The following is a 26,214-nucleotide window of genomic DNA, read 5'->3' on the forward strand; positions in this document are numbered from 1 at the left end:
TAAGAAGCTACCAAACTAAAATATTATCTGATCCAATATATCCTAAAATCCAACGCACCTTCTCCTAGATATATCAGAGCAAATAAGAGGCGCTCATATCCCTAGTGCTAGAAATCGCATGTGCTGCAATTTCATCAAAAATAAAGGTTGAAAATATCTTAAGTGTGCAAATTAATGCATGAAACTTAACGGTGTTTACCAATACTAATCAAACCATGCGAAAGTACATCCAAAGTGCACGTGAAAAAAGCTGTGACAGCAAAATAATAAATAAATGGCTAAAAATCCCCAGTTATTGTGTTGCATAAATTAAAGTGCAGAAAAAATTGTAATTGATTATATAATTATATTACTAACAAATTAATTGGTTAAAGCATGAAAAATCAGTCCTTTACAATCTTGTGACAAATAACGTGATTAAATTTGTGACAGAAAAGTGCATAAAAATCGCATAAAAATCGCACAAATCTTCTAAGGTGCAGTGATCTTGAAAATGCTGAATTCCACGTGTCCTTCACCTCACCACCGTGATACGTGAATCCACTCCCAAAGGAATCTCACTCACCGAATAATTTTGCCAGCACTCTCATGCACGGCAAAAAACGCTTAATAGCCACACTCCAGAGGACTCCAGCAAGCAGCAGCAGCAATGCCACAGTGTGTAGAATCAATCCACATGTAAAAAAATGAGGAACTCACATAGCGTAAACCAGCACGGCAAGTTTATTTAAAACCACTACAATCTTCAATGGAAACACTCACATTTTAAAGATAAAAATCAGCAGTAAAACCAATGTGATTCACAGCAAGCTTCAATCATTAGTGGATACACTCAGAACAACAAATGGTCACGGCGGACCCGAGGTGTGTTGATGCTCAGACTCACGGTCTTTCTCACCCCCCTCCGTGGTGCGCCGTGCAATGACAGACTCTCCTTCGTATAGTGCGGCTCTCAGCGTTGCTTGTCACATCTCATAGCCACGCCCCCGACATGTTTCGTCATCGATCAGACTTATTCATGGGATTGGCTAACTAGGCCGTCCCTCAATATATATATTTAGAATGGATGCTCTGAATCTTAAGGAGAAGAGGTATTTAATTCCCAGCGCGTGTAGAATCCCTGTTATATACACTCTGCCAAAAATACACAAAAGCACACAATGTCCACCGCCTCGCCCCATTGTCAATGGCATTGGGTCTGTCACAGCTAGACTGGGGGAGTATTTGGATAAATTCCTCCAGCCCAGTGTAAAGATCACAAGGGCGTATTTGAAAGATACGGGGGACTTGTTGACTTTGCTCAAGGATGTAAGATTAAGTGCTACATCTCCTGTATACTTGGTAACGGCTGATGTAGCTTCTTTGTATACTATTATACAACATGAAGACGCATCCTTAGCTCTAAATTGGGCATTAAGTAAGAGAGAGGATATTCCAGGCATACAAAAGCGGTTTTTGGGGCATGTACTAGATTTTTGCATGTCCCATAACTATTTTTGGTGCAACGGTGATTTTTATTCCCAGCAGGTTGGCGTGGCAATGGGAGCGAAATTTGCTCCCAGCCTCGCCAACCTGTTTATGGCAGAGTGGGAGGACAGGAAGGTTTTTAATGTCAGAAGACCCCAGCTTTTATTTTACCGGAGATTCATTGATGACCTCCTATTTATATGGGAAGGCACGGAGGAGTCGGCAATTGAGTTCTTACAGGAACTGAATAATAACAATAATAATATTAGATTGGAATATCAGATTAGTAGTGTTAAGGTTAACTTCCTAGATGTGACCATCGAAAGATATATGGACACATTAAGGACTAAAGTGTTTTTTAAACCGACAGACCGTAACAGCTATTTGTCTATAAGAAGTGGCCACCATCCCGGATGGATAAAAAATATTCCGAAGGGGCAAATGGTACGAGTTCGACGTAATTGCACTTTGTTAGATGATTTTTATGAACAGGCGGGTATCCTTAAAAATAAATTCATACAGAAAGGATATGATACGGATGTATTGAATAAAATTATTCAGGAGGTGGCACAAACCCCGAGGGAGGATTGCTTTGAGAAAAGGAATGTTCCCCAGACGATGGAAGGCCAACATCAGTTGGGGTTCATATCAGGATATCATTGTCAATATAAAGACATTGAGAGGATATTCAAAAAGCATTGGCACATCTTACGGAAAGATAGGCAGTTGGGAGAGATCCTACCGAATCAACCGAGATTCATTTACAGGAGGGCTCCAAGTTTTGGCGATCATGTAGTAAGGAAAATCTTGGACCCACCTGGACATAATGATCTCAGAATCGACCTTAAGGGCTTTTACTGTTGCAGAAGATGCATTTGCTGCAGGACCGTGAAAGTTAGCCACAGAGGAGTGACAAGCATAACAAACAGGGAAGGTGAATCCTTCGAAATTAAGGAATTCAGCACTTGTAACTCCTCTTTTGTTGTATACTTAATGTGGTGCCCTTGTGGCCTACTTTATGTGGGCAGAACAAAAAGACTACTAAGGATCAGAATCTCGGAGCATTTAACCAATATTAAGAACGGTTATAAGTATCATAGTGTCTCCTTGCATTTCAAACAAAAACATCAAAAGGATCCCTCACTTTTACAATTCTGTGGAATTGACGTGGTCCATCCTTCTTGGAGGGGTTCCAACAGGGTCAGGGATCTATCGCAGAGGGAGACTCGCTGGATCTTTTTATTGAAAAGTTTAGCCCCTAAGGGGTTAAATATAGAACTAGATTTAAACTGCTTCATAAATAATTTTTGATTGAAGGTAGTTAAATTTGATGTGCTGCGGTCTGGTTGAACACTTGAGTAGGAGATTCGGAAGTGTGTGTCCCTGTTATGATTATCTGGTCATTTTTTCTTATTTAGAGACCCTGGATTATGAGGGTTTGGATGTGATATATATATATTTTTTAATGGAGATAGATATTATTTTAAGTATTCCAGATATAGGTTTTGCATGAGTATATCGTAATATGCTTCATTTTGGTCAATTTAAATGCTTATTGGCGAAGCAGCCCTAAACATTAAGAGGGGGGGTGAGTGAGGTACCAGATGTGGTTCTCATCACTAAACCCTCACAGTAGGGGAGTAATTGATAGGAGCTCAACAGCTTGTCATGAGCTATAGCTTAGTCATATAAGTGTAAATACTAAATTGTGACTGTGTAATTATTCATGTATTATTTGATATGGAGTTTTATTTTAAGGTATTTATTTAATTAGATTCTCACCATGTTGCTAATATTTGGGACAATCGTAGGGTTATTTAAGGATTATTTAATAATTTTATCTTGTTTTAATACACTTGCACTTTATTTGAATTGTATCCAACATGTAATTACCTGTGGGTATAAGTCCAGCCAATGGTGAATATTTCAGTGATCAAAGTGTAAACCTCTGATTTAGCAAATTATAGACCGATATGGTTATGATGAGATGTTGTTGGATAAATATAAAATTAGGTCGTTCTAAATGTGGCCGTAGCAGTAATGTTATGGTTACTTATATTGGTGTGCGAAATATCCAGACTAAGTATGCCTCAGACGTGACCATGGGGGCAACGCTATGATCACTTATACAGGTATACAGTAAGTGTTAATTAGGTTTGCTTCAGATGTGAGCATGGTAGTAATACTGTGACCGTTCACACTGGTATGCAGAATGTATGATGGCTGAGCTATCCATTTAAGGTATTTGCTGCAATCAGTCCACAGTTAAATATAGGCTAACCGCATCCCTGTACAGCGGCGCGCCGTAGTCTCTTGTCTATTATAGGAGCGGGGACACGAGATGTGCGCATGCGGACTCACCATCCTATGGGAGACCAGGGAGGAGGAGATATAAGGGTTGAGGGACGGCCTAGTTAGCCAATCCCATGAATAAGTCTGATCGATGACGAAACATGTCGGGGGCGTGGCTATGAGATGTGACAAGCAACGCTGAGAGCCGCACTATACGAAGGAGAGTCTGTCATTGCACGGCGCACCACGGAGGGGGGTGAGAAAGACCGTGAGTCTGAGCATCAACACACCTCGGGTCCGCCGTGACCATTTGTTGTTCTGAGTGTATCCACTAATGATTGAAGCTTGCTGTGAATCACATTGGTTTTACTGCTGATTTTTATCTTTAAAATGTGAGTGTTTCCATTGAAGATTGTAGTGGTTTTAAATAAACTTGCCGTGCTGGTTTACGCTATGTGAGTTCCTCATTTTTTTACATGTGGATTGATTCTACACACTGTGGCATTGCTGCTGCTGCTTGCTGGAGTTCTCTGGAGTGTGGCTATTAAGCGTTTTTTGCCGTGCATGAGAGTGCTGGCAAAATTATTCGGTGAGTGAGATTCCTTTGGGAGTGGATTCACGTATCACGGTGGTGAGGTGAAGGACACGTGGAATTCAGCATTTTCAAGATCACTGCACCTTAGAAGATTTGTGCGATTTTTATGCGATTTTTATGCACTTTTCTGTCACAAATTTAATCACGTTATTTGTCACAAGATTGTAAAGGACTGATTTTTCATGCTTTAACCAATTAATTTGTTAGTAATATAATTATATAATCAATTACAATTTTTTCTGCACTTTAATTTATGCAACACAATAACTGGGGATTTTTAGCCATTTATTTATTATTTTGCTGTCACAGCTTTTTTCACGTGCACTTTGGATGTACTTTCGCATGGTTTGATTAGTATTGGTAAACACCGTTAAGTTTCATGCATTAATTTGCACACTTAAGATATTTTCAACCTTTATTTTTGATGAAATTGCAGCACATGCGATTTCTAGCACTAGGGATATGAGCGCCTCTTATTTGCTCTGATATATCTAGGAGAAGGTGCGTTGGATTTTAGGATATATTGGATCAGATAATATTTTAATCAATGTCCTTAGTCTGCTTGTTTTCAGCAAACTGTTTGCAGGGTTTCTTGTGCATCATCTTTAGAAGAGGCTTCCTTCTGGGATGGCAGCCATGCAGACCAATTTGATGCAGTGTGCGGCGTATGGTCTGAGCACTGACAGGCTGACCCCTTTAACCTTTGCAGCATTGGTGGCAGCACTCATATGTCTATTTCCCAAAGGCAACCTCTGAATATCATGCTGAGCATGTGCACTCAACTTCTTTGGTTGACCATGACGAGGCCTGTTCTGAGTGGATGGCAGCCACTATGGTCTTGGCCACCGTGATGCAGCTCAGTTTCCAGGTCTTTGGCAATCTTCTTATAGCCTAGGCCATCTTTATGTAAATTAACATTTTTTTCAGATCCTCAGAGAGTTCTTTGCCACGAGGTGCCATGTTGAACTTTCAGTGAACAGTATGAGAGAGTAAACACCAAATTTAACACACCTGCTCCCCAGTCACACCTGAGACCTTGTAACACTAACGAATCACATTACACCGGGGAGGGAAAATGGCTAATTGGGCCCAATTTGGACATTTTCACTTAGGGGTGTACTCACTTTTGTTGCCAGCCATTTAGACATTAATGGCTGTGTGTTGAGTTATTTTGATGAGACAGCAAATTTACAAATGTTGTACACTCCCTACTTTACATTGTAGCAAAGTGTAATTTCTTCAGTGTTGTCACATGAAAAGATATAATAAAATATTTACAAAAATGTGAGGGGTGAACGCACTTTTTTGAGATACTGTATATATATACTAGATCAAATACACTGCCACTAACTGAATAACATGCCTGCTTAATCTAAATCAAGCTATCTCTCTGTCCACACCAACAACACTACACACGGCCGCCGTGTAAGCAGTCTTATATAGTGTGGGGCGTGGACTTAGTCCACCTGAGCCATGATTGGCCAAAGGCACCCTGCTTTTGGCCAGTTATGGCTCTCTTAGCAGAGGGCGCTGTGATTGGCCAAAGCATGTAGGTCAGGTGCATGCTTTGACCAATCATCATACAGCAATGCACTGCAATCCCGCAGTGCATTATGGGGCATTCCCCGGTGCTCTAATTTGCTGCAAACTCCTCATAATGTTCACTTTTCAGTGAACGGGCGAACACCCAATGTTCGAGTCGAACTTATGTTCGCCCCGAGCATCAAGCTCTTTCCTACTCATGCTGTGAGAGATCGTGGAAACTTGTTAACAGAATGAATAGGCAACATTCCATTGAATTCTGAATGGGGGTTAAATCGGGCTTTAAGTTGGTTTAGGAGGGCCGCTGTAGGGTATTGTTTTAACATTGGCAATCCAACTCCTCCAGTAGATTTATGCTTTATCAGGGTACTATAAGGAATTCTGGCTTTAGGCCCTTTCCATATGAATTTGTTTAATAGCCACTTGAAATCATCAAAAAATTTAGTAGGTAGAGGCAGTGGCGAAACTTTCACGGTTGCAGCAGTTGCACTTGCGACTGGGCTCTGCCGTTCTGCCGCTGTGGGGGGGGGGGGCAAGACCTAGCATCTCCCCCTGTACCTCTGGCTGTCCGTTTAGAATGCAGTGGGGGGAGGTGACAATCGGCAGCTTTATGTTGCCTGGGATCTCCCTGGGGCTAGTAGTTCCCTTCCCCAGTGTATACAGTGGAGAGGGGAGGGGCCTATGACCCAGGCATGTATCAATTTTACCCTTCAGAGTGAGTAGGCTCTGCTTGTACACTCTTGCTGATACATGCCCGGGTCAGAGGCCCCTCCTCTCACCACTGTATACACTTGGGAAGAGAACTACAAGCCCCAGGGGGATCCCTGGCGCCCGTGGACACCATAGAGCTGCTGATAGCAGCGTCTCACCTCCCCCCAGGTGGGGGATACAAAGATGTGCTGGGGGTTGGAGGTGCATAGCGGAGACCAGCCAGGTACAGGGGAACCTCTGGGAGGGAGGGGTCGGCTGTCTGGGGACCCTGATGTAAGGGGGGCTCTCTGGGGACCCTGATGTAAATGGAGGCTCTCTGGGGACCCTGTACCTCTGGCTGTCCGTTTAGAATGCAGTGGGGGGAGGTGACAATCGGCAGCTTTATGTTGCCTGGGATCTCCCTGGGGCTAGTAGTTCCCTTCCCCAGTGTATACAGTGGAGAGGTGAGGGGCCTATGACCCAGGCATGTATCAATTTTACCCTTCAGAGTGAGTAGGCTCTGCTTGTACACTCTTGCTGATACATGCCCGGGTCAGAGGCCCCTCCTCTCACCACTGTATACACTTGGGAAGAGAACTACAAGCCCCAGGGGGATCCCTGGCGCCCGTGGACACCATAGAGCTGCTGATAGCAGCGTCTCACCTCCCCCCAGGTGGGGGATACAAAGATGTGCTGGGGGTTGGAGGTGCATAGCGGAGACCAGCCAGGTACAGGGGAACCTCTGGGAGGGAGGGGTCGGCTGTCTGGGGACCCTGATGTAAGGGGGACTTTCTGGGGACACTAATGTAAGGGGGGCTCTCTGGGGACCCTGATGTAAAGGGAGGCTCTCTGGGGACCCTGTACCTCTGGCTGTCCGTTTAGAATGCAGTGGGGGGAGGTGACAATCGGAAGCTTTATGTTGCCTGGGATCTCCCTGGGGCAAGTAGTTCCCTTCCCCAGTGTATACAGTGGAGAGGGGAGGGGCCTATGACCCAGGCATGTATCAATTTTACCCTTCAGAGTGAGTAGGCTCTGCTTGTACACTCTTGCTGATACATGCCCGGGTCAGAGGCCCCTCCTCTCACCACTGTATACACTTGGGAAGAGAACTACAAGCCCCAGGGGGATCCCTGGCGCCCATGGACACCATAGAGCTGCTGATAGCAGCGTCTCACCTCCCCCCAGGTGGGGGATACAAAGATGTGCTGGGGGTTGGAGGTGCATAGCGGAGACCAGCCAGGTACAGGGGAACCTCTGGGAGGGAGGGGTCGGCTGTCTGGGGACCCTGATGTAAGGGGGACTTTCTGGGGACACTAATGTAAGGGGGGCTCTCTGGGGACCCTGATGTAAAGGGAGGCTCTCTGGGGACCCTGATATAAGTAGAGGCTCTCTGGGGACACTGATGTAAGGGGAGCCTTTTTGGGGACCCTGATGTAAGGGGGGCTCTCTGGGGACACTGATGTAAGAGGGGGCTCTCTGGGGACCCTGATGTAAGGGGAGGCTCTCTGGAGTCCCTGATGTAAGAGGGGTTTCTGGGGACACTGATGTAAGAGGGGCTTTCTGGGGACACTGATGTAAGTGGGGGGCTCTCTGGGGTCACTAATGTAAGGGGGGGCCCTCTGAGGACACTAATGTAAGGGGGGCTCTCTGGGGACACTGAGGTAAGGGGGGCTCTCTGGGGACACTGATGTAAGGGGGGCTCTCCGGGGACACTGATGTAAGGGGAGGCTCTCTGGGGACACAGATGTAAGGGGGGCTCTCTGTGGACACTAATGTAAGGGGAGGCTCTCTGGAGACCCTGATGTAAGAGGGGCTCTCTGGGGACACTGATGTAAGGAAGGGGCCCTCTGGGGATACTGATGTAAGGAAGGGGCCCTCTGGGGACACTGATGTAAGGGGGGTTTCTGGGGACACTGATGTAAGGAAGGGGCCCTCTGGGGACACTGATGTAAGTAGGGAGGCTCTCTGGGGACCCTGATGTAAGGGGAGGCTCTCTGTGGACCCTGATGTTAATGAGGGGGGGCTCTGGGGACCCTGATTCAAGTGGGGGATCTCTGGAGACCCTGAAGTAAGTGGGTGGATCCGTACTCCGATTTGTAACAATAAGACCCTGATGTAAGGGGAGGCTCTCTGGGGTCCCTGATGTAAGAGGGGCTTTCTGGGGACACTGATGTAAGTGGGGGGCTCTCTGGGGACACTGAGGTAAGGGGGGCTCTCTGGGGACACTGATGTAAGGGGGGCTCTCCGGGGACACTGATGTAAGGGGAGGCTCTCTGGGGACACAGATGTAAGGGGGGCTCTCTGTGGACACTAATGTAAGGGGGGCTCTCTGGAGACCCTGATGTAAGAGGGGCTCTCTGGGGACACTGATGTAAGGAAGGGGCCCTCTGGGGATACTGATGTAAGGGGGGCCCACTGGGGACACTGATGTAAGGGGGGTTTCTGGGGACACTGATGTAAGGAAGGGGCCCTCTGGGGACACTGATGTAAGTAGGGGGGCTCTCCGGGGACACTGATGTAAGGGGAGGCTCTCTGGGGACCCTGATGTAAGGGGAGGCTCTCTGTGGACCCTGATGTTAATGAGGGGGGCTCTCTGGGGACCCTGATTCAAGTGGGGGATCTCTGGAGACCCTGAAGTAAGTGGGTGGATCCGCACTCCGATTTGTAACAATAAGATATATATATATATATATATATATATATATATATATATATATATATATATATATACACACATACATATATATACACATACATACATACACATGTATATTATATACATGTATATGCCCGCCCAAGTGTATGACTTTTTTACTTCGCTGCTATGGGCTCTAGCCCGAGATCTTTTGTAGACCCAGCAACGCCCCCGGTGCCCTTCATGGTTTCTTGCACTGGGGCCCTGATGATTCTTGTTACGCCTCTGGGTAGAGGTATTGGGATGGTTCTAAAGAAATATAAAAATTTTGGTAAAATTAGCATTTTAAATGCAGCTATTATTCCTATCCGGGATAACTCATAGGATGCTATAGAGTCTTTTTTTATAGAATCTAAAAGAGGAAGGAAATTTGCCTCAAATGTTTTGGAGGATGGGGATTCAAACGTTATGCCTAAGTAATTTAGGGAGTAGGTTTCCCAGGAGTATAAATGATGTCTTTTTAAATATTGAAGTAGAGTACTGTTAACAAAAGTGCGTAGGGCTGACGATTTAGTGACAATAACCTTGTAATATGATACCATACTGAATTTCTGTAGTTCATTTTGGACTGCCAGTAAAGAGGAGGTCAGGCTTGTCAACCTCAGGATAACATCATCGGCGAATAATCCAATTTTGTGGACTTCCTTCGCCACTGCTATACCAGAAATCAGTGGGTTCATTCTGATGGCTGTTGCCAAGGGTTCCATAATCAATGTAAAAATTATAGCAGGATAAAGGGCATTTGTAACTCTAAATGGGTCTAATAAAACATTAGAGGTATATACACATGCCGAGGGATTGGAGTATAATGCCATTATGGCCAATTGTACAAACCCTAGGAAACCAAATTTAGCAAGGACAGCCTGTAGGAACCCCCAGTTTAGTCTATCGAATGCCAGTTTGGCATCTAGGGTTAAGAAGACTGAAGGTTCTCTACGGTCTTCAATCAATTTTTAAGGTCAAACATCCTTTGTGTTCCATCAGGAGCATGGCGTTCCTTCATAAACCCTACTTGATCCTCTTCAATAAGAGATGGGGTGACATCTGCTGGCTAGGATCTTAGGATAAGTTTTAAAAACAGTATTCAAGAGAGATATGGGCCTACAGTTTTTAGGTTCCTTTCCTGGCAGAAAGAGCCAGAGGATGCTGTTGCATTGAATACTGAGGTTAAAGAGGATGTAAACCAGCTTTTTTTTTTTTATATATCATACTGTAGAGTATAAGATTTGCTATCATTTGAACCCAGTCTTGCCACACAGAGTTAATCCATCTCTGAGCAATCCCCTTTTATTGTTCAGTGAGACAATTCTTGACAAACTGAGAAAAACTGTCAAATACTCCCCCTTGCTGTGAGTGACAGGTGATTTACATCTCGTGCATTAGCCTAAGAGACATGCAGTATTTTTAAATTCCCTCCCCCACTCCTTTCTTCAGCAGCCCTGCAAGGATTGGCTGTTCCTCACCTCACCATGATTTGGCATGCTGAAGTCATGTGGTTACTTTCCTGTCTTTTCACTGGATGTTAGAGATCATAGCAGAAGTTCAGCAGAAGTTCAGTGTTAGAAATACACAGAGAAAATGCATATTGACAAGGGGTGTGTAGAGGTGGGCGGGGAGTCTACTGACATCACGACACCCTACTGACACCCACCGAGCTCCAGACAACAGACCCACCCACAGAATATGCAGTTTTTCGGGTCTAATAACAGACAGAGGGGAGACATTTGACAGGTAAGGATACATGCAGGAGGCATGTATATCCTTATAGATAACCCCTATGGCAGTAGTTTAGAAAGGATGACATTGGGTTTACATCCACTTTAAGTGAGGTATTAGAAAGTCACTAAAGGTTTTATAGTACTCCGTGGAGAATCTGCCTTCCCCAGGTGATTTATTATTAGCCTTAAAGTGTTACTAAACCCAGTAATATGAAAATGGTTCATCTGCCCCCCCTACCCCCCCCCCCGCAGTGCACAGCTTATAAATATTCTTTTTACATTAAAATATTGCTAATGTATACCTTTTTGGCTGATCTGCACACAGTCAGTAATAAATTGCACAGTTTCTCCAATGCTGAGAGTTCAGGTAGGAGGAGATTTCCACTGCAGCCTGTATACACACCCACATGTGTGCTGCCAATATCATGTGACCTGGCTAGCCCTGAGAGCAAGTAAATGTTCTCTCCAGCATAAAAGACACAACTGACACAAAACAGATTAGATCGCTTTTGCTTCTTTGTAAGAAGTCTTGAGAAGCTACCAGCTTTTTTACTTTGGGAATAAAATTTGGCTTTCAGGTTTTTCAAGATCTTCTTTTGTTTGGACATTTATAAAAGAGTAGCGATAAGAGAATAATTATACCCCAAAAAACACTTTCTAGGGAAGAATATTCACTAAATGTGTATGTGAATGAAATATATGTAAATATATTAAAATGTGTACATTAACAAAAAAAAGGAGAGAGGGATCTCATACTGATATATCATAGTCACATATATAAACAAAATATATGAATGTCCATCCAGTGACCACACCTAAAATATTAGTCTAATCAGGACCATTCTCATCAATGAGTCAACCTATCCTGAAACTCTTATATAGTTCATGTAAGAAATGACAATAAAGTCAGTACAGTCTCTATACAGGAAATGGCATGGTGTAATCCTCCTTCAAGGCTCAGATGGTAAACATAACTTCACACATAATAATGACAGATGTGCATCCGATGATGAAGAAAGGTAATGGGTACTCTTACCAGCGGTGGTGAGTCAGTCAAGCATGGAACGATACTCCACGATGCATCTTCCAGCCAGGATTCCTATAGATCAGGTAAGGCGTGACGGCATCCACATCCAGGGAGTTCCATATTGAATGGTAATCATCCAAATCCCATAGAAGAAGATATGTTACTTCATCCGCCCCACATAGAGCAGATAACTCCGGTATAAAAGGTTTATTGGAGTAAAATACTTTAAAAAATGCACAACAGCATCACTCATGAAGAGTACAAACCGTGATCACAAACAAAGATAAAAAAGTTAAAAAAGCATGGTATATCGAGCCTGTACTGCTCACTGTGCACACGGCACTAATAATGTTTTCATTACATGTTTGCATTCTTTTGAGTCCTGATTAGAATTAGTCTGCCTATGTTACGCCCCCTTGTTACCATAAACGTACAATTGTAAAATTAATGCGATACCTACGTAATCATGTGTATAAAAACCTTCAATTGCGATATAATAAAGCAGAACAGTTATTTGGAAAGATGTGGAGTGTATCTTTTGTGTCTGTTCCCTACTGCAGTAGTTAGTATTAATTTGGATCCACTAATCAATATGAGGATAGGAGTTGCCTATCTATAAATTTCCATGTCAGATGGTGAGCTTTGCCTAGGAGGGGATTTGCAGGTGACCCTGAGAATCTGAAACGAGGAGCTTGAGACAATCCTGGAATTTATAATAATCAGCCAGCTGAGGTAAGCCTTTTGCTTACATTTGAGTTATCAGACTTCCTTGATCGGTAAGGCATTTTCAGGACAAAGGGTACCTATTTTACTCCCCTTAATTGAACTGTATTGATTGGTGGTTATATGTTATATTGTCACTGTCTACTGTCCATTGGAGTGTTATAGATAAGAAAGGGAATAATAGTGCTGTTCAAAGGTATATATAGTACATCTGCTAGATAAAGTAGTTTAGAGACAAGTAGAGAAGAGAAAAAGACTGTCCAGTCATTATGGGCATTAAATTAAATAAGGGAATGAAGGGTAAGTGACCCTCAAAAAATGACCAGCGCAAGAGGAGCGCTATAAAATATATGAACCGAAGGTGCAGTTCCACCTATAATGAGCCCCTAAATAAATGGTTAGAGTGGACAGGGATCCACAATGGGTAACTGGGTTACTAAAGTCCACAGGGACTAAGAATCATGCAGAGTAAACAGCTAGAGAAACAGCTATCTATGTGAGCAGGATGTATCAAGGGTGACAATTAACACTAGACAGAAAGGGACATTTTGATGTTAAGTTGTGGGGTGAATTTGGGGTCAGGCACTACAACTAGTAAAGTCAAAACAGAGAAATGAGAGTTAAAACAGAATACTTTATATGTTGTCAGAGAGGGAAGATGGGATGAGCACTGTGGCTGCCCGCCTGATCATAGAATCATAGAAGCTAGAGTATGTGAAGTATGGGATTACAATACATGGGATGCAAAGGATATCTGAACAAAATAAGGAAAGCAGAGCTTAAGTAGGGAAATGTGAAAGAGTTAAAAGAAAATGAGAGAATGATATGCATGTGTTGTGTACAAATGGGAAAAATGTAAGCAATTTTAGAGAGATATTCGTGTATGTGTGTAAATGTTGGAACCTTTAGCTCTATCTCTTGTGTGTGTCATGTATGCAGATGTGACCCCCTGCACTCTCATGAAAGAATGTAGCTGGGATGAGAGATCAGTGATAAGCTGGAAGGAAGCCATGCCAATTTCTGTTTTTTAGACAAAACATTAATAACAAACTGTCCCGGATTAATTCATCTGATGATAAACAATGTGATCACAATTATTTTTTCCAAACATGGTAAAATGAAGGTTACATTTAACCGTGTATTACACAAATTGAATATCCTTTGATAGTGGAAACAGTGCACTTAAAAAAGGGAAATTAAGTAAAATGTCCTCATTTAAGGAAGTATATCAGTGGATATATATTAGAATTAGGATGTGATACTGGGATTTTCACTTGAGTATTAATTTCTGATATGAGTTTAACAATTTTATTAATAATATAGATATATATTGTAACTGGTTTAGACAACCTTTGGTTGGAAATGAAATCCAGGTTATTGGGGAAATTTGTAAAATGGGATTAGTTTAGATTAAGATAACAATTTTGTAATTTTACATTTATACAATAACCTGTTTTTGAGAGGAAAAAAAAAGATTAAGATGAGGTTGTTTTGGAATACAGCTGCCATAACATTTAACAAACCCAAGATGGATACATAAGAAGTTTTTCTATAAAAATGAAATCTAAAGGTCTGATAATAACTTGATGTGCAGTCCATGATGTGAGCAATAATAAATAAAATGTAAATATAACAGACCCATCACATCAAGTCCACACACCCTGTTAGGATAGATGCCACCTACAGCCAGTTGTTTTATAGTTTTTGATCTGGCTGAGAGCTTTCTGTTCTGTCATATACAGATTGTTGGTTCTTTTGTTTTCATTCGTTATTTTTATTATTTATTATTTTTGAAATCCAAAGCAGAATGTGTGGATTGTGAAATGATGTGCCCCTTTTCCTTGTTAGTGCAGTGGTATAAGCAGAAGAATATTTTGGATTTATGGACATCTCTGCATGACCGCAGGGTATTGTTATCATTTATTATGTTATGATATCAGGAAAATAATGTCTGGTGGAAACTAAGGACTTGTGTTATCTAGTTAAAATTAACAACAGAGCATGCAATGAGAAATTATAATATTGCCAGGGAAAAATGTTGTCTCTTTGAAACATAAAACTGAAGTTCTTACACAAACAGCATGATAGAAAACAATATATTTATGCAAGCTGGACCCAGTAATGAAGGGTTCACTCCAATATATCAGAGCAGTAGCTTTATGCAAAGGTGCTATTAGACAAAGTTAGACATTATTTTGGTCAAATATTTAATTTTTAATGGTCCCACATTCTGCGCAGCAAATATACAGCTAACTAAATGTCTGTCTAATGAAAGGTTCAAAATATGAATTTGCTTGGTTTGTTTTGGTACAAATCTAACAATGAAAAATGCGTACATTTGAATCCAGCCACCTAATTGCCTCTAATCTACTCTTAAACAGTGCTTTTTTTCTTCCTTTTGTGCATAACAGAGACTGCTTCTAGCTCCTTTACACTGGCTGCCCTTTGTGCTGGATCATGGACTCCTTTGCTCTTTAAAGATTATTAAAGATTTTTAACAGACTTTTAAAGACTTTTTATCCACTGACATTGTCCCTCTTACTGAGAGACTCCATTATTATTATTTTTAACTGTCTCCCAACCCACCTCCTGGGTTTGAATATATCCCCAGACCCCCTTCCCCATACATGCGAATAGTCTTTTTCTTTGTTTGTTACTCATATTTGGTACCTTAAAAGTCCCACCCGAGCTAAAAGACTGATTATGTATATGATTTTTAGGGATGTGATACTTTTTGGATACTCCTCACATCATAAAGCAACTTTTCTCGGAAGATAAATGTAACAATTAACATTCAATATTCTGTTGTAGGGTGCCTGTGATGGAGTATTAAAAGGAACAGGAAGACAAAAAATTGGTGCTGTTGCAGCTTTTTTTAGCTATTACCTCATTGGCCTTCCGGTTGGATTATCACTGATGTTTCCAGCAAAACTTGGGGTTTTTGGTATGATAATTTACTGTATATATCGCAGGAATATATATGTGTATACAATGTTTCTGTCTGACTACACTTACCTGTAATTGTTAGATCAGCAATATCAGCTGAATTTAGCTTTTCCGGTTCCGATGTTACGTGAGCTGCTGCTATAGTCTTATGACCTGTACACGCGGTCGGATTTTCCGACGGAAAATGTGCGATTGGAGCTTGTTATCGGAAATTCCGACCGTGTGTGTGCTCCATCGGACTTTTTCCATCAGATTTTTAGACACACAAAGTTTGAGAGCAGGCTATAAAATTTTCCGACAACAAAATCCGATCGCGTCAATTTTGACCGTGTGTGGATAATTCCAATGCACAAAGTGCCACGCATGCTCAGAATAAATTCAGAGATGGAACTGCTCGGTCTGGTAAAATTAGCGTTCGGAATGGATATAGCACTTTTGTCACGCTGCAATGTTTAATGCAGCGCACTCTCTTCTTCTTTATAATGCTAGAAGAATGAAGTTGTTTTGCTGCTCATATTCACACAGACTTCTCACAAACTTCTTTCTTTATTATTTATCGTGATTTCATCAATATAATATTTTTATTTGTCACATCTACCGAAAAAATATTATTTTTTGGATGTTTTTATATTAATTTTTTTTTTTTTTTAAAGCCTTATCTTGTGTTTTATTTTTCATTTTTTTTTTTATACTCCAGAATAGTTTTGGTGGGGTTTGTGTGTCAAGTTACCACAACACCATTATTATCTTGTATTATTTAATCTCAAGTAGGTTGCTTGGTGTTGGTGTCTCTTGTTACCAGAACATGCGAACAGGAAAAAAGTTCGTTCGAACACGCGAACACCGTTAAAGTCTATGGGACACGAACATGAATAATCAAAAGTGCTAATTTTAAAGGCTTATATGCAAGTTATTGTCATAAAAAGTGTTTGGGGACCTGGGTCCTGCCCCAGGGGACATGGATCAATGCAAAAAAAAAGTTTTAAAAGCGGCCGTTTTTTCAGGAGCAGTGATTTTAATAGTGCTTAAAGTCAAACAATAAAAGTGTAATATCCCTTTAAATTTTGTACCTGGGGAGTGTCTATAGTATGCCTGTAAAGGGGCGCATGTTTCCCGTGTTTAGAACAGTCTGACAGCCAAATGACATTTCAAAGGAAAAAAGTCATTTAAAACTACTCGCGGCTATTGCATTGCCGGTCCGACAATACACATAAAAGTTCATTGATAAAAACGGCATGGGAATTCCCCACAGGGGAACCCTGAACCAAAATTAAAAAAAAAAAAAAAAAAGACGTGGGGGTCCCCCTAAATTCCATACCAGGCCCTTCAGGTCTGGTATGGATATTAAGGGGAACCCCGGCCAAAAAAAAAAAAAAAAAAAAAAATGACGTGGGGGTCCCCCTAAATTCCATACCAGACCCTTATCCGAGCATGCAACCTGGAGGGAGGGAGGATGAGAGAGCGGCCCCCCTCCTGAACCGTACCAGGCCACATGCCCTCAACATTGGGAGGGTGCTTTGGGGTAGCCCCCCAAAACACCTTGTCCCCATGTTGATGAGGACAAGGGCCTCATCCCCACAACCCTGGCCGGTGGTTGTGGGGGTCTGCAGGTGGGGGGCTTATCGGAATCTGGAAGCCCCCTTTAACAAGGGGACCCCCAGATCCCGGCCCCCCCTGTGTGAAATGGTAAGGGGGTACAAAAGTACCCCTACCATTTCACTAAAAAACTGTCAAAAATGTTAAAAATGACAAGAGACAGTTTTTGACAATTCCTTTATTTAAATGCTTCTTCTTTCTTCTATCTTCCTTCATCTTCTTCTTCTTCTTCTGGTTCTTCTGGCTCTTCTGTTTCTTCCACCCGGTGACCCCGCCCCCCCTCTGACGCACGGGACATGACGGGACTTCCCTGTGGCATTCCCCGTGACGTCACAGGGAAGTCCCTTCATGTCCCGTGCGTCAGATGGGGGCGGGACATTTCCTTTGAAATGTCATTTTGCTGTCAGACTGTTCTAAACATGGGAAACGTGCCCCTTTACAGGCATACTATAGACACCCCCCAGGTACGAAATTTAAAGGGATATTACACTTTTATTGTTCAACTTTAAGCATTATTAAAATCACTGCTCCTGAAAAAACTGCCATTTTTAAAACTTTTTTTGCATTGATCCATGTCCCCTGGGGCAGGACCCAGGTCCCCACACAATTTTTATGACAATAACTTGCATATAAGCCATATAAGCCTTTAAAATTAGCACTTTTGATTTCTCCCATAGACTTTTAAAGGGTGTTCCACGGCATTCACCCCAAATTATCCGAGTGCTTTAAACAGGGGAATTGGCGCTGTCCAGCTATATGTGCATTAATAGTGATTCATATAAGTGCAAAGAACATATGTGTAAAAAAGAATGAAATGAAATAAAATAAAGTTATTGTTATTATTATTTATACGTGTCACCAATGTGTTGTGGGGGCTGAGGCATATCAAAGTGCAAACAACATACCCAACAATATCATGTAGTAAAGTGCAACGTGCTCCTAAAATATATATACATGTGCCAAAATCTCAATATATACTGAATACCTATATATATAGGAATATACCCAAAGGTTGAAAAAATGAAAAAAGGGCAAAAAAATCAGAAAATCCTACATGCAAACAATTATAACATTAAAAAAAAAAAAAAAAATCCCCAGCATGTGTACATAAAAATCCAGTAAAAAACACTCAATTATGAAAAAATGAAAAAAGTGTGAAAAATGTGTATAGAAAAACAAAAAATCTATAAAAGGCAATAAGTGTCCAGAATAAAAAGTCCTAAAGTGTATCCTTCTGGTGAAGAAAACGTGGTCTCAGCATTGTCTGGTGTTACCCCCGTCCTTCACTGCACCCCCACTCGTGCTTACACTCACCGTACTGCCTTACCCCTGCAGGGGTAAAAGACATATGTAGAAAATCCTCTGATGGCGAATCCAGGAAGCGATCCTCCGTCCGGGGGTATTTTATCCTTCTCTGGTATCGTAGTATCCCCAATGATAAACATCCATATGAGGTAAGGAAAGAAAAAACCTCATAGCGTGAATCCAAAAAAATTGAGTTTATTGATAAAAATCCATAAGAATGTGGTAAAATAGTAAAATAGTTTAAATACCGGAGCTAACAACTCAAAGCAGAGAGATGCTGACGTGTGCGTATCCCGAGGCCACGCCATACGCACACGTCAGCATCTCTCTGCTTTGAGTTGTTTCCGGTTTCTAGCAGGTGGGCGGTGGAACGCACGCTATACCACGCTGTCCACCAGCTGTAAGCCGGCTATTGGAGCGCTGTTAGCTCCGGTGTTTTAACTGTTTTACTATTTTACCACATTCTTATGGATTTTTATCAATAAACTCAATTTTTTCGGATTCAGGCTATGAGGTTTTTTCTTTCCTTACCTCATATGGATGTTTATCATTGGGGATACTACGATACCAGTGAAGGATAAAATACCCCCGGACGGAGGATCGCTTCCTGGATTCGCCATCGGAGGATTTTCTACATATGCCTTTTACCCCTGCAGGGGTTAGGCAGTCCGGTGAGTGTAAGCACGAGTGGGGGTGCAGTGAAGGACGGGGGTAACACCAGTCAATGCTGAGACCACGTTTTCTTCACCAGAAGGATACACTTTAGGACTTTTTATTCTGGACACTTATTGCCTTTTATAGATTTTTTGTTTTTCTATACACATTTTTCACACTTTTTTCATTTTTTCATAATTGAGTGTTTTTTACTGGATTTTTATGTACACATGCTGGGGATTTTTTTTTTTTTTAATTTTTAATGTTATAATTGTTTGCATGTAGGATTTTCTGATTTTTTTTGCCCTTTTTTCGTTTTTTCAACCTTTGGGTATATTCCTATATATATATAGGTATTCGGTATATATTGAGATTATGGCACATGTATATATATTTTAGGAGCACGTTGCACTTTACTACATGATATTGTTGGGTATGTTGTTTGCACTTTGATATGCCTCAGCCCCCACAACACATTGGTTACACGTATAAATAATAATAACAATAACTTTATTTTATTTCATTTTATTCTTTTTTACACATATGTTCTTTGCACTTATATGAATCACTATTAATGCACATATAGCCGGACAGCGCCAATTCCCCTGTTTAAAGCACTCGGATATATCGGATTTCACCTAGGTGATTTTCAATTTTAGGGGGGCTGCAGTCCTTTTCTGTTTTTATCCTCCTAAGCGCGGAATTACTGTCATTCATTCATTCACCCCAAATTGTTCGCTGTTCGGCGAACTTGCGAACAGCCAATGTTCGAGTCGAACATGAGTTCGACTCGAACTCGAAGCTCATCCCTACTCACAAACAAACTGTCCTTTTTGAAGGAAAACACACATAGGCGAGTATAATAAATCAAACCAAAAATGTATTAAGGGGTCCTAACCAAAGAAAGAGGGAGGCAACGCTGGAGAAACAGCAGAAATTGGTGAAACCTTTGGCCCCCAGGGCACACAACTATTTTATAGCAAAATTGGTGGCCTGAGGAGTCCATATATAAGGGAGTACAATCTGGTCCAGAAGTCCAAGAGATCATGAACAGCAGCAGATGACATGTATGTCCCCAGGCTGTGGTCATACAAGAGCCTGCATCTTTTGCCAGACCAGACTGACCCCAGGGCCTTCACTCTCTTGTCTTCCTTCCACGCTTCCTTCCATGCTGTGTCTGTGGTGGTGGAGTTGTGGCAGGAGGAGGAGGAGGAGGATTGTCCAACTCACTCAGGTGCGTATTGGGTGTGATTTCGCCCCTCAACCCCTTATTTAATGTTTTATAAATGAGTTGCTCACACATGAGGTGTTGGCCCTCCTGCATGTCCTGCAGTTTTGTGGCAGCCATGGAGGCAAAGGCCTCTTCACAAGTGGGGGTGGTTCTGAGGGACACAGAAGCCTCCTGAATCAGCCTGAGCGCTGAATCCTCCACGTTACTCCCCTTCCTGGGTCTTTTGTTTGGAAGGCAGAGGGGAGGAACTTACGATTCTGTGAGGCTCCTACTGGGCCCGGCTTCCTCCTGGCTGCCACATTCCACAGCCTTCTCCTGTGTGCCACATTCCACAGCCTCCTCCTGTGTGCCACATTCCACAGCCTCCTCCATAGTTTTAGTTTTTTCTTCATCAATCACACACAATTTTCATCTCATGACTATTGCAAATTGAATGTTAACAAATATAACAGATTATCATTCTGAGCCCAGCATTTTTCATTCTTGTCCCAATTCTTTTTGCCCACTACTGTCTATTGATATGTAAAACACTATTAAATCAGCAATTAGTGATCAATAATAACATCTAGTAAACATCATTTATTTATTGACCAGAAATCTGTAGAACAATGCTATACCTGGCTCAAGCTTCTTCCTGGCTGGAAGTCCCAGGTTGGACATCGGAAACATCAGCTGGGGTGGAAGGTAGGGTGGAAGGAAGAGTGGAAGGAAGGGTTGAGGGGGACTCCCTGACTTCAGTCTGGTCTGACAGAAATCGCAGTCTCTCATAGTACCACAGCCTGGGGACATAAATGTCATCTGCTGCAGGTCCGGATCTCTGGAAATCCTGGACCTTCTTGCACTCCCTGATATAAGTACTCCTAAGGCCACCAATTTTGGCTTTTAAATAGGGGATGATTGCCATGGGGACCACCGGCTTCACCAACTCCAGCAGTTTCTCCAGCACTGCCTGCCTCTTTTGTTTATGATTATAATGCAGGTGCTTCGCCTGCCATAGACAGGGCAGCTCCCTGTACTTGTCTATGAACAGGGAGAGGAAGTTGTAATCATTGAAGCCATCCGTTTTATCTGCAATACACAAGACAAACCCTAATGTCAGGCTAAACTCACGATCCCGGAGGAGACGATTTAGGGCCTCAAAATATGGCCTTTGTAGAGATGGTGGAGATGGTCGACATACTGAAAAGGGCCGACTATGACGGGAAGTATGGACCTTATCCCAACCCCGATGTCAGAAAGGCCAAGATCATGGTGAAAGTTGTGACGAGTCTCCACCGAATTTTTGGGGTACGTCGATCCAAGGATCAACTCAGGAAGTGGTGGTTGGACCTCAAATTAAAGCCAAACAGAGAAGGGGGAGGGAGACGTGGTGGAAATTGTCACCACAACAGGTGATTGTCTGCGACCACAGGCTCAGTTAAGAGATGGATGCCGGCATATTTATAATACATGGTGGTATTTTTAAATATATTTTTAGGTGATCGTGATGTTGTGGATGAAGGTCATTTCACCAGTGAAAGTGCCCAGATCCTGATCGGGGAGATCATGGGGTGTAATAGGGACTTGGAAAACATCAAGGAAAACATCAATGATGTTCAAAACAAAATGAAGAACATCATTGATGTTTTAGGGAGATTTTAAAACCCCTCGAAATCCCTTACTTCTTTCTGCTTTATTTTTCTGAAAATTTTTGGAACATTTTTTTACATATTCTAGAAAAGCCGAATTTTGAAGATGCACATAGTATGTCAACATGTGCTATCTGCCATCACGGGAGATCAATGTACGCGTTTTGGGGGTGCAACCCCTACCTCAATAGGGATGAGTTTTGAGTTCGAGTCGAACTCATGTTCGACTCGAACATCGGCTGTTCGCAAGTTCGCCGAACAGCGAACAATTTGGGGTGTTCGCGGCAAATTCGAATGCCGCAGAACACCCTTTAAAAGTCTATGGGAGAAATAAAAAGTGCTAATTTTAAAGGGTTATATTCATGGTATTGTCATAAAAAGTGTTTGGGGACCTGGGTCCTGCCCCAGGGGACATGGATCAATGCAAAAAAAAGTTTTAAAAACGGCCGTCTTTTCGGGAGCAGTGATTTTAATAATGCTTAAAGTCAAACAATAAAAGTGTAATATCCCTTTAAATTTCGTACCTGGGGGTGTCTATAGTATGCCTGTAAAGGGGTGCATGTTTCCTGTGTTTAGAACATATAGAATGTAGGTAAGAGAAGATTGGACTATATCAGGGACATCTCAAATAATTTTTCCAATCCCTAGTTAGAGTATATCATAGTAAGAGGAGAGAAAGGGGGGGGGGGGGGAGAAATCCCCCTTCCTCAGAATAAAATGGGACTTTTAAGGAAATTATTGAGTCTAGTAGGTGAGATCCGAACAAATTTTGATAAAAATTAACAATCTTTATTAACACATAGTTAAAATGACATTGTCAAAAACATGTGCGGACATATAACCATCATTAGTAGATTACAAATTCATACGTGACTAAAGCCAACATGTTTCGCAAAAGGGTTTTCGCTTCATCAGGGCTAGACACGATGTCATTGGTTCATTTAAACTGTGTGAACAATAGAACAATCTCGAATTACATAATCGTCATACATGAAATCAAATCATAATCATAAAAAAGGCATCCATTACATAGAATTTTTGCTCACCTACTAAAGAAATGTAGAAAGAATAAGGCTATTACCACCATTCACCGGACAACAACCGCTTGGCCAACCGGCACGGATTGTCCCTGGGTGCCAGATCCCAGACGGACAATGCCAGTAGGAGGACTGGACCGCACACTTAGGGCAATATAGACAGGTATCCCGTACTGAAATAAAGACGGGAAACCCATGAGTTCCTCTGATTCAAAGTGGTTCACATGTAAAACTAGTGCTGACCATTAAGGTCACACTAAAGCTGATACATAATATGTTAATAATATTATTTTATTATTACTAAATATGACGCCCCAATCAGTACAATCCATGTTAAAAAGACCTCTATAGCAGGGTAGGGGAATTTTTTAATTTGAATAACTACATCTTAGTTGCTGGGGGGAAAAAAAAAAAAAAACAGCAAAATGACATTTCAAAGGAAAAAAAGTCATTTAAAACTACTCGCAGCTATTAATGCATTGCCGGTCAGACAATACACATAGAAGTTCATTGATAAAAACAGCATGGGAATTCCCCACAGGGGAACCACAAACCAAAATTTAAAAAAAAAATGATGTGGGGGGTCCCCCTAAATTCCATACCAGGCCCTTCAGGTCTGGTATGGATATTAAGGGGAACCCCGGGCAAAATTTAAAGAAAAAAATGGCGTGGGGTCCCCCTCAAAATCTATATTAGGCCCTTCAGGTCTGGTATGGATTTTAAGGGGAACCCCGGCCAAAATTGAAAAAAAAAACAGAGTGGGGTCTCCCTAAGGATCCATACTAGACCCTTATCCGAGCACGCAACCTGGCAGGCCGCAGAAAAAGAGGGGGGGACGAGAGAGCGCCCCCCCTCCTGAACCGTACCAGGCCACATGCCCTCAACATTGGGAGGGTGCTTTGGGGTAGCCCCCCAAAACACCTTGTCCCCATGTTGATGAGGACAAGGGCCTCATCCCCACAACCCTGGCCGGTGGTTGTGGGGGTCTGCGGGTGGGGGGCTTATCGGAATCTGGATGCCCCCTTTAACAAGGGGACCCCCAGATCCCGGCCCTCCCCCCTGTGTGAAATGGTAAGGGGGTTTGTACCCCTACCATTTCACTAAAAAAACTGTCAAAAATGTTAAAAATGACAAGAGATAGTTTTTGACAATTCCTTTATTTAAATGCTTCTTCTTTCTTCTATCTTCTATCTTCCTTCGGTTTCTTCCTCCATCTTCTTCTTCTTCTGGTTCTTCTGGCTGTTCTGGTTCTTCTCCGGTGTTCTCGTCCGGCATCTCCTCTGCGGCGTCTTCTTCCCTTCTCCTCGGGCCGCTCCGCATCCATGATGGCATCATGGGTGCGGTCTGGTATAGATGGGTCTGGTATAGATTTTGAGGGGGACCCCATGCCATTTTTAAAAATTTTTTTGCCCGGGGTTCCCCTTAATATCCATACCAGACCTCTGGTATGGAATTTAGCGGGACCCCCCACGTCATTTTTTTGTTTTAATTTTGGTTTGGGGTTCCCCTGTGGGGAATTCCCATGCCGTTTTTATCAATGAACTTCTATGTGTATTGTCGGACCGGCAATGCATTAATAGCCGCGAGTGGTTTTAAATTACTTTTTTCCTTTGAAATGTCATTTTGCTGTCAGACTGTTCTAAACACAGGAAACAGGCGCCCCTTTACAGGCATGCTATAGACGCCCCCCAGGTACGAAATTTAAAGGGGATATTACACTTTTATTGTTTGACTTTAAGCATTATTAAAATCACTGCTCCCGAAAAAACGGCCGTTTTTAAAATTTTTTTTGCATTGATCCATGTCCCCAGGTCCCCAAACACTTTTTATGACAATACTATGAATATAAGCCTTTAAAATTAGCACTTTTGATTATTCACGTTCGTGTCCCATAGACTTTAACGGTGTTCGCGTGTTCGAACAAATTTTTTGCCTGTTCGCATGTTCTGGTGCGAACCGAACAGGGGGGTGTTCGGCTCATCCCTATTCCTCAATAATAAAGTAGCTGAGAGGTAGAGGTTACACCCACAAAACACGTCCATTGATCCCCCATGATGGCAGCTAGTACATGTTGACATTCGGCAATTTGTGTGCATCTTCAAAATTTGGCTTTTCCAGGGGTGACTTCATCCCATCTGAACGCAATATCAAACACAGTTTATAAATACTCATGTCTGATATTGCCTTCAATTTCTACAAAAGTTGAACTTTGTAAGTTCCAGATTTGTGTATTTCTTGTTGGTTTTAAACATGCCTGTTTTACCTTAAAAGGACATTTCTACTTTTAATGTCACCTAAAATTGTTATACAGCAAACATGCTGGTTTGTTTTAAAAACCTTTTATAAATGCACATGTGATTGTGCTTTGATTAAAAAGATTGAGAATCAACAATGTGTGGCTTCTTCTTTCAATGCTCAAAAGCATTTTTGGGTTGTAAAGTTGATGTTTTCAGTGACAATGGGGGTTATTTACTAAAGGCAAATCCACTTTGCACTACAAGTGTAGTTTCTGTGCAGTCTCAAGTGCACTTGTAGTGCAAAGTGTCTTTGCCTTTAGTAAATAACACCCAACAGTGCTTTTTAATTTTACACAATCACGCCATTTTCAGGACTCCCCAAATTTCAGTCAGGGTCAGCTAAAAGAAAGACAAGCAGTAAATCTAAGCAAATATTTGTTCAGTTTAACACATTTTTTTATTTAAAAAATTTCTCAGACATTGTCTGGCATATTGATGGCCCCCCTACCTGCAAAGTATTCCATGTATCTTAGACGGACCTCGCGGGCACTCTGGGGGGGGCAAGCCAGGGCGGCCAGCTTCAAGCGCAGTCAGGGTTGGTTCATTTAGATTATTTCCGGCTTCAGGCCCAACTGAGCCAGCATAATTCACAGAATTTCTCCTTAAAAAGTTGTGGAGAACACAGCAAGCCAGGATGATGTGATTGAATTTATATTCCGCCATATGTATCAGTGTAAGAAATAGGCGTAACCAGCTGGCCATTATTCCAAACGTGTTCTCCACCACTCTTTTGGCTCTGGCCAGCCAGTAATTAAAAACCCTCTGGTCCGG

The 26,214-nt window shown here is 42.1% G+C and overlaps 1 protein-coding gene across 1 annotated transcript in view; it reads left to right on the forward strand.

The window, feature by feature from the left end:
• Positions 1 to 26,214, forward strand: part of LOC141128072 (multidrug and toxin extrusion protein 2-like) — a 540,585-nt gene that overhangs the window by 457,533 nt on the left and 56,838 nt on the right. The window contains exon 14 of the mRNA XM_073615139.1: positions 15,561 to 15,693. Within this exon, the coding sequence (XP_073471240.1) occupies positions 15,561 to 15,693 (133 nt within the window). The remainder of the gene's footprint in view (positions 1 to 15,560; positions 15,694 to 26,214) is intronic.

Source organism: Aquarana catesbeiana, linkage group LG02 (genome assembly GCF_042186555.1).
Source record: "Aquarana catesbeiana isolate 2022-GZ linkage group LG02, ASM4218655v1, whole genome shotgun sequence".
NCBI lineage: Eukaryota > Metazoa > Chordata > Amphibia > Anura > Ranidae > Aquarana > Aquarana catesbeiana.